This window comes from Palaemon carinicauda, chromosome 22, assembly GCF_036898095.1.
Source record: "Palaemon carinicauda isolate YSFRI2023 chromosome 22, ASM3689809v2, whole genome shotgun sequence".
NCBI classification, from domain to species: domain Eukaryota; kingdom Metazoa; phylum Arthropoda; class Malacostraca; order Decapoda; family Palaemonidae; genus Palaemon; species Palaemon carinicauda.
Window position 1 is genome coordinate 84,121,704 of NC_090746.1, and position 9,959 is coordinate 84,131,662.

The 9,959-nt window shown below is 34.5% G+C and overlaps 1 protein-coding gene across 1 annotated transcript; it reads left to right on the plus strand.

Annotated features, from left to right (window-relative positions):
* The first annotated feature begins 1,016 nt into the window (after window positions 1–1,016).
* On the plus strand, window positions 1,017–6,976 carry LOC137616154 (jupiter microtubule associated homolog 1-like). The gene is made up of 3 exons (XM_068345820.1): window positions 1,017–1,121; window positions 1,343–1,410; window positions 5,389–6,976. The coding sequence occupies exon 3, from the start codon at window positions 5,443–5,445 to the stop codon at window positions 5,932–5,934; it is 492 nt and encodes a 163-aa protein (XP_068201921.1). The 5' UTR covers window positions 1,017–1,121; window positions 1,343–1,410; window positions 5,389–5,442; the 3' UTR covers window positions 5,935–6,976.
* Window positions 6,977–9,959: the final 2,983 nt, after the last annotated feature.

A 9,959-nucleotide genomic window follows, 5' to 3' on the forward strand; every position in this document is an offset into this window, starting at 1 on the left:
TGGCCTATTCTTTACATATCATCCTTTATCCTCATACACCTGACTGCACAGATTACCAAACAATTCTTCTTCACTCAAGGGGTTACTGCAATGTAATTGTTCAGTGGCCACTGTCCTCTTGGTGAGGGTAGAAGAGACTCTTTAGCTATGGTAAGCAGCTCTTCTAGTAGAAAGACACTCCAAAATCAAACATTGTTCTCTAGTCCTGGGTAGTGCCATAGCCTCTGTACCATGGTCTAACACTGTCATGGGGTAGAGTTCTCTTGCTTGAGGGTACACTTGAGCACACTAGTCTATCTTATTTCTCTTTCTCTTTATTTCGTTCATGTTTTTATAGTTGATATAGGATACATTCATTTTAAGGTTGTTACTCTTCTTAAAATATTTTATTTTCCTTTTTTTCTCTCCTCACTGCGCTATTTTCTCTGTTGGAGCCCCTGGGCTTATAGCATTATGCTTTTCCAACTATGGTTGTAGCTTAGCAAGTAATAATAATAATAATAATAATAATAATAATAATAGGGGATATATATATACATACATACATATATATATATATATATATATATATATATATATATATATATATATATATTATATATATATATATATATATATATATATACATATACTGTATATATATATATATATATATATATATATATATATACATATACTGTATATATATATATATATATATATATATATATATATATATATATATTATATATATATATATTACTTAAATTATTGTATTTAATGTTTTCTCCTAATCAGTTCTTTCTTTTTAGCGTTATCAAAATTCATTTAGAAAAGTCGAGTTTAATTTCAATCTGTGAAAAGGGCCTCATATTTCATTTCACTGTATAAATAACAGCGCCTGTTTTGTTGTAAGATTTAATCGTTTTTGGCAATGAAGACTTCGTGACAGTTCAAACACACACTTCTGGTTTACACCATCCTTGGCAATTGACGTCATCAAAAGCAAATCTGAAACTACCTTGTTTTAGCCAGATGGTCGTTACAGTTTAAAGCTGTTGAAATAGATTTTTATTTATTGTTTTGTTAATACTACGTGAGACTAGTTTTGCTCAGTGTTAGGAGTATCAAACTTCTAAGAGGTAGCCTGGTTAGTTTGATATTTTGTTCGTCTTCCTATAGGTGTTTTGAGTGATTTTAACATAAAATCTCCATAAGTGTTTGAATTATATGATTGAGTTTATGCTCTTCCTGCATTGTTTACCGCGTGAGAACGGTAATATTTGGAAGGTATATTAGGATACGTGAATAAATGACATCATCATGACAATGGTTACAAATTTCCCTGCTTAGTGTTTTCCAGACATTTGGAGCCGACGTTGATGTCGAGTAACTAGGATAGCAAGAGGACGCACTATAGCTTCAGGTTCTGTAAGTAGATGTTCGTTTTACTCTTTTAAATATAATGTAGGACTATGTTACTCGCTCCTTTGTTTTTACTTTGTACGATGGCGTTGGTTTTAAAGCAAACATTTTTTTTATTAAGTGTAATTATCTTTCGAGTTCTTGAAAGCTTTTTACTATACTAATATTTTGTTTAAGGCTTTAAATTTTTTTGAGTTATATCACGGGTACATGTTGGAACAAGTAAGATATCAATAATAGTTTTTTTTTTTTTTTTTTTTTTTTTTTTTTTTTTGTAAGAATACCGAAATATTCTTAAATGTTTAACATTTCTTAAAGCTCCCGACGATTGATAGTATAGTCGTGTTTTAAGCTGATTAAACTTCAAGCGTCATTAATATTTTACAATATATTTTCTGACAAACTTTATGCTCAAGTTTCCTGGATTAGTTAAAGCTTTAACGGTTTCTATTTTTTTTAGATGTTGGTAGACCTTCAGGATGTTTCTACTTCTAATTTAAACTTATTTATATAATTAAAGGAATACTGAATGGAGTTTATTTTTTTTAGATGTTGGTAGACCTTCAGGATGTTTCTACTTCTAATTTAAACTTATATAATTAAAGGAATACTGAATGGAGTTTATCAATGTTAATACAGCAGTAGATATATTGGCAGTGATTTTTGTTTACTAGAGTGCGATTATGGAAAATCTATGGTTAGCACTGAAATTGTTTAAAATGATCTTGATTCAGGAGTGATTAAAGTTTTCATAACTTATATCGTTAGTATATGCTTAAAGATTCGCATACCAAATACTAGCATTATGTATACACTAGTTTTGAAAACTAGTTTTCAGCATATTTTGATTAATAAAGCTGATTTGTTGATACAACAAATTTTTTTCTGGGCTCTGTTCCTTGACATATTTTAGTTTTTCATTTCATACAACAAGAAATGGTTAATGAGTCAACACTTTTGGGAGACTGATTATGAGTTTGTTTTGATAAATTAAGAGCTTTCAAATATTTATGCACAAGTTCCTGGATATTATTCAACAGCCTTTTTTCCCTTATCCTCTACATCGGTTCCAGCATGACTACCATGACATGAATGTCTCCAAGAGTGAAGTATAATTAGTTTCAAAATTTAGTGTATTTTAATCTGTTTCGGTAATTGTTGGAAATGCTCTCCGTTCAGTATATAGCTATTGCTCCTCATGCGAAAGTAAAATATATTCGTGTCAGAACAGTGAGGTAATATCCATTTTGCAAGCGTGGGGAACTACGGTAGAGCAAAAACCATTTCTACAAAGATGAGAAGTGATTCGTAGTTAATCAAGATACTTTAACTTCCAGCCACTTGCATGAACTATATATTTTTCCAGATGGTTATTCCGTTTGATTTGCATTTCTGACCATGACCATTATCATTGTTGCATATCACTCGTTTTGGGTACTTCTCTACTAATAAAACTCCGGTTAAACACTGGAGTCTCCCGTAATTGTCTTTATACAAGGGTGTCCCAAAACTCGTGAACTGGTGGTTTACCCCTATAATCATTGTCAGGAATGCATGAAACACAAGATAGCGAGTTGGAAAAATATATGGTTCATGTATTTGGCTAGAGATTTAAAGTATCATTATGTACCTAAGAAAGGAAGTTTTTCCATTAGATTATACATTTCTTCTTAAATGTCATTGCTCTTATGCAACATAGTTATTTAATTAGGGAGTGTTGATTAAGCAAGAACTGGAGATGTAATTAAAATCTTGAGCTGGTGATTCAGCTGCTGACGAAGTCATCGCCTTGTCAAACTTTCTCATACTGTATATTCCTATTTCTGGAAGTAAATGCATTGTTGGAATATTGATGTTGAAGAAGTCTATACCTACCATGGAAAGGTGGACGTTTCAACCAGATTAAGCGGGTTGTCAGACGGCTTTAAATCCCTTCTGGATCTGTGCATTTTGTAGGGAGCACCATTGTAAGCAGTTTTAACTGGCTGTCAAACAGCTGTAATTCACTATGCATCATGAGGAGCATGATTGTTCGCAATCAACCCCGTGTGTGGGGTGCAGGTCATATCCTCTTGTGCAGTGGCAAGTTTACACACTTAAAGGGAAGAGCTAAACCTTCACCAGGGTCATTTGGCAATACCTGAGGAGACTCCTAAGAAGTCTTTTGATACTTTGGTCTCCTCAGGTTGTGTGACTTGCTGTCACTATTATGTATACGCCTCTAGTTTGGATCCCAGAGAGTATGCATCAAGAGCAAGGATTCCTAGGATATGCATCAAGAGGGCTTTTCAGGTATTGACGTGTGGTATTTCTCCAATGCTCGCCTCACCCTTTTGGAGACTGGAAACTCTTCACCCGTCTCTGTGCCAAGTGCTGACGATGAGTTTGGCCTATGGAAATCTTGGAGAGCCTGGGGTGAGAGCTATGCAAAAGAAGCCTGCGCGCTGTCCTTCCTTTTCCTAGTCTTCATTCTGCTAGTCGTCTTTGCCCTCTGATTCTGATTATTCTAAGATGAAGAAGAAAGGAAAACATTAAGTTCAGGAAGGCCAGATGTATGGAGAGTGCTCCTTTGGACACCCTCTTTAAAGAGGTGAATGGCACTTGAGAGGCTGGTAAACGGGGTTGGAGCTAGGACCTCATGGTTTCTGCCCCATGCCAGGGCCCTCTGGGGCTTTGGCATGTCCTGGGTATATTGACGTCCCTGGCGGTCCCAGAGCAGGAGTGTATGGCCCTATAAACTTTGTTCCCCACCACCGGGGTCCCTGAGACAAGTGCATGGCCCTGTAAACTTGTTTCACGTTGATTGAAGAGCTTCAGAGACTTCCTCCTTCCATGATTGCGGACTCCAGCCCCTCTCTTTTCCAATGAGATCTTGAACGAGGTCTTGATAAAGCAATTTGAGTCGATGGTGTCACTCTGGGCTGTTGAGCATTAGAAGACTTATTTGGGGCAAGCATTAGAAGACATATTTGGGGCAGGTGGGCCTCCTACCCTTGCTGTGGGCCACGGGGCAGTGGTGGTCCCCTTCTCTGATCCACGACACTTGTTCACTAAAAAAAGTGGGCAAGTGTGGTGGGTAAGCGTTCATGATAAAACTTAATGTGGAAGCGTAACACAATTACATACTTTGAATTTAAATTCAGTAAATTATTGTAAATGTCAGGCCTCTTAGGTTAACTTTAATTAGCAAAGCTAAATTTCAAATAACCTAATAATACAAAACTATCTGGTCTTGGAAATTTGTTTCAGAAAACTTTAGTAGCATGCTTTTGAAAAATTTCAAAAAAAGGGAGTTGCAATAACGGAAGTAAATACTACAAATTCTGCTGGCTGTGTATGAAAGTTTGTTGCTGTTTCCTTGTAAAATAGTCCCGTCACACGTCCTGTCGCACTGCAGGATTCACGAAATTTGTTATGCACCCTCTAATATTCATAAGTCCTGTAGCTTAATCTTAGTTGTCAAATTTACTTTTATCATAGAGCACTAACTAATAATTTTGAATTGACTACAAAAATATGCTTTGTTCATAAAGTAAATCACAGGAAATAAAATTTTATATTTGTCAAGATTTAAAAGGAAGTTGTCGTTCAACTTAAAATTGACTTGGTAGAAATAGGTACTTTAATGATAGTGTGAAAAGATTGGAAAAAAATTCGACTAAAATAGACTACGAAACACGCTATGAGCTATATGTGGCCGGTACTAAAGTAAAATTGTACATGATGGAAACTTGTTATCCGGTATAACGTTCAGATTCTTTTTTATTAATTTAGTCTTGAGCATATTGTGATAAATTGAAAGGGTTGGTAAATAATTTTGCGTTTAGGCTACACCCTACATAACTACCATAAGTTCGTCCCTAATCCCTAGCTATATTCTTCAAACCTTAGCTTATATGCATGTGATATAGTGGCGTAAGTTATGCTATTGTCACTTGATACTAAACCGGTGCTAAATTACTTGGATATCTATTTTTTTTCCAGATAACCTCCTTTACTGGAATTTACTTCAGAGGCTGTTACTTCATCCTTTCCAAAATGACCACAACAAGTACTTTCGTTGGTATCGGCGATAACCAACGTATAAGCAGCAGGGTGTTGAAGCCTCCTGGTGGTGGCTCATCAATCTCCTTTGGTGATGACGGTGACAGTCATGACATCAAACGCAAGTCGACACCGGTGCGAGATGATCTCGAGCAAAAATCTCTCTCCCCCATTTCTGAATCTAATGGAGAGAGTTCTTCAAAAACTTCGGCAGAAAATGATAGTAACTCACTCAAAGAAAGTCCCTCCAGTAGTTCAACTAATTATTCTAAACTAGACACTCAAGGTCGTCTCTTTGGGGAAGAGTCTCAGGATAACTCTAACCGTAAGGTGAGGGATCGCCTACGCAGTAGAATCTTCTCTGATGCAGATGAGAACTCTACTACAAAACCGGATACTCCTATCCGTAATGAAAATAAAGGGGATAAGATACACAAGCAGAAGCAACGTGTTCCCCCTGGCGGTGTTTCTTCAAAGTTATGGTAGATTTATCCATGCCACAATATGGTGGAATCTTGAGCTGATAATGTATTGGATATATTGAATTGTTGCTACAAAGTTTTTACTGTTTACGGTTAAGAAATAAACAATAAATTAGTTAATTCGGTTTCAATAAAGGTAAAGATTTTTTTAAATAGAAATTTCTGACACATGTTAGTCTTAATTAAACTGTCTTTTGGGAACATTTTGTGGATATTTTAGGCTTTGAATGGTTTATAGGTAAGTTGAGGTTTCATAAGTTGAAGTTTCATACCACAGCTTGCCTATTAATATCTTGATAGTTATGCTTAAAACTTTCACAGGAATGCCCAAGTTTTATATTTTGTTTGTCTGGATTAAGGGATGATGCCAGTATATTTATGAAATTGAGATTACTTTCCTTGACAGCCTTAGAAAATAAATCTGTTAGTAGCCTGGTTACAATGCTATCAGTCAAATTCCAGTTTATAGGATTTTTCATTTTTCTTTAGATTCAGTTTATAGATGCTATTATGCGGTTAAGTTTACCTGAACTGCTGCATCCATGCTTTTTCGTTGTCTTTGGGAAATCGGTAAATCTTGAATAATTCAGCTATTCAATGAATTGTGTAAATATTAAATAAATTATTTTACCCATTGTTTAGTCCTTGATGTACGTTAGTATTATTTAATTTCAAAATATTTGAACTTTTCCATATTTTATGAAAAATTGTAAAATCCTACAACTGGGTTTCCACATGTGATCTTTCGAAACTGAATTATATTCTGCTGTATATATTCAAAGATACGTAGATTTTGCTGATCGTGCAGTTATTTATTTATTTTTTTTTTGGATAAACTGTAAATTGTACTCTGGGAATCTAATAACTAAACTAAAATGAGTATTATGTATATTTAATCTAACTATTGTCTGTACTTTGGTTATATACAACCAAATGTTGGGAGTTAATTGGCAGAATTTGCGTGTTTTTACTTAATCCGTTTTAGTATGTATTGATTAGGCTTGAGCCGAAATCTGTATTGAAATTAATAAACTTAATAAATATTTCCTCAATTTTTTATTAAAAGATGCAGAATTACTCACCATATTTTTTTTAAGCTCATAGGGAAATGGATGGAAGAAAGATAAGAGCAGTTAGCTACCTAACCATGGCAGGAAATAGTCTGAAAAATTTCAGTAATTATTAAGAGTAATGTAAAGTGTGATCTATCCACAATTTAATTTGTATGATGGTAAATTTTAGCAATTTCTCGTTAAAGTTCAATGATATGGCAACATATTGACATAACTTACTGTATGAATTAAAAGCTTTCATGAACTGTTCGTAGTAACGTTTAATTCTAATAAGGTGAAACTACATTTTTCTTAATCTCAAATTTATAATCTTATTACTTGAAAAAGATTGTTGAGGGCTTGCAAACATAAACCATTGACTATAAGATTTCTGTATTTTGGAATTTTTGACTTTTCTATTTTCCATTCATTCTATAATAATGCTGGGACAAAAGTCTTATCTTAAATGCAAAAAAGGATGAAATTAAAATGTTTCTTCTAAAATTATAACTGTGGGCTGTTGATTACCCGTGAAGCGCACAGGATACACGCACCAAATCTTTTTCTTCCCATCCTTGCTCAGTTTGTGACAGATTACAATCCAATGGATCTTAATCTGAAGATCGCTTCCACATATGCAGTGTGGTTTGGCCTCTTGATTTTTATGCATAAGGCTGTAATGACAAAGGCAACACTGTGGCATCCAGCCCACTAATGGTGGATGGGAACAGTTAATTTTTCTTTGGCCTATGCTTTTTGAAAAAGAAGAATCTTGATACGCCCATGGATGTGGCTTTTGGAATTCCACAAAGAGCATAAACAAACTGTCCTGAGTGTTTTTGCTGCTGCTAGGGTTTAGTGCTTTCTTCTCCCAGCAGGTCTTTTTTTTTTTTTTTTTTTTTTTTTTTTTTTTTTTTTTTTTTTTTTTTTTTTTTTCAATCTGGTTCATGCATTCGGTATTAATTTAGAAGCAATGTGTAATATAAAACAGGATTAAATATCAATCTAATAGACAAATGTATGTTAAATCTCTTCTTAAATTTTAAGTAATTTTGATATAACATTATTCCTGAAAATTGCGTTTTTCTTTTAAAATTGCTTGAAGGAGAAATATCCTGAATTACCGTCAACCCAATTTTCGTGTGTCCCAAGCTTTAATTAGCTAACAACACTTAGAATTTCGAAATAAAAATTAAAAAGCCCCAGAAAGGAAAGATCTTGTGTACGGGCCTCCAATTGCTGTGATTTATGATGGGTCATAAAGTTACACAGTACGCATATAGTTTACCATTTATGGATCATTTGTACTGAAGTATGGGATAATCTAGAGTTACGTTTCCTTATCAACTCCGCGTATAATGCAAAGTCAATGTTCCTGGTTGGAGGTTGCAGTACATTAGTATGTCCGCTGTATCACCCACTGTCAGTGTTTCAGTAGATTTCAGTGTTCACTTAATCAGTTGCCGTTTTGAGGCGGTTAGATACCTCTATACCTTTAGTTAGAGTAAAAGTAATCAGAAAGAACGACAGGGATCTAAATAATAGGACGACTAGCAAATAAAGCTGATATCTATTACCTGTCGGGGAATTACCTGCTTGCTATCGTAATTTCTCTACTAACTAACCCCCTTGTAGGAGAATGGCTTGTGTTTTTTCTTAAAAGGAGAGCTCTTTTCCACTTTTCTGCTTCGGCGCAAGTCTAACATCTGTATGAGAATATTTTATCTTGGGGACTTTGTCTTAGTGTTTATTAATGTAGACGCATAGGCGATAAGTGGGTCTTACTGGAATCCATTTCTTTTGTAGGGAAGGGTGGAAGAAGAAAACAAAACAATGGGTCAATCAATTAAGTCGTTTTTGTGATAAGTTATACAAAGATATAGGCTGAATTTTAGAGCAGATTTTCAGTAATCATATTAAACAATTATTAATCAAATTGAATTAAAAGTACCAATTAGATTTTTAAAATGTTTTGATATGTTAAGTATCTAAAGGTGCTTCTTTAATGTTGAACTGTTTTACCTTTTATAAGAACATGATTGACACCCATTTCTAATAACTGTAATTGCCCAGAAAGTTGCCCTCAAAATCTATTTTAGTTTCCAGCTAATTTCCCATTTTCGCAGTCATGACGGTGTTAAATAACGGACCGATTATAGAGATGGGTCTGAAATCTAATTATAATTAATTTATCTCGCCGTTTTGGGATCTTAATTTTACTTAATATTAAATCCAGTCTTAATTAAGCCATCCATGGATAGCGTAAAAGGAAAATGCTTCATCTCGAAAAGTGGAAATGTTTTGGGTTATGATTCCCCTTCCAACAAGGAAATAAACAACGCGTGAAGCATATCCCGTCATTAAATTGGGGGGAAATGACGTATTATGGGATTATTGGAAGTGCTGGAGGAATCTCTCTCTCTCTCTCTCTCTCTCTCTCTCTCTCTCTCTCTCTCTCTCTCTCTCTCTCTATTTCAAGCAAATACTTAGAATAGTCTTCCACCAGATGACGTGAACAGTAACACGGTAAACGGGTTCAAGAATAAGTTAGACAAGATCATAAGAACTCTCTAAATGCTTACACAAAATCGCTCTAGCAAAGAGCAAATGGAGTCTCCGTGGATGAACTTATAAGTGTTTGAGGCATACAAAATTCTTGCATTTCCTTGTAACTCAACATTTTGATTTTATAATTTTACTAGTACTGTAGGTACTAGTACTACGGCCACGGTTGAACTACCTAGGCCGTGACTACTTCATCATCTACAGCAAATACGACGCTTATAATTTTACTTGCATACGTAGCACATGATGTATTATATAATTTTTCTCTCATCCTACATTTCTCCTCTTCATTAAAGTTTTCGACAGATGTTTGTTTTTATTTAGTTATTTCGTCATTTTTATATTTGTCTTCTTAATTCATCGTCCCGTCTTTCTCCATTTTCCTTGTTTCTTTCATATAACCATCTATTCC

Coding starts and splice junctions, on each gene's coding strand:
- LOC137616154 (XM_068345820.1), top strand. CDS start 5,443: ATGACCACAACAAGTACTTTCGTTGGTATCGGCGATAACCAACGTATA.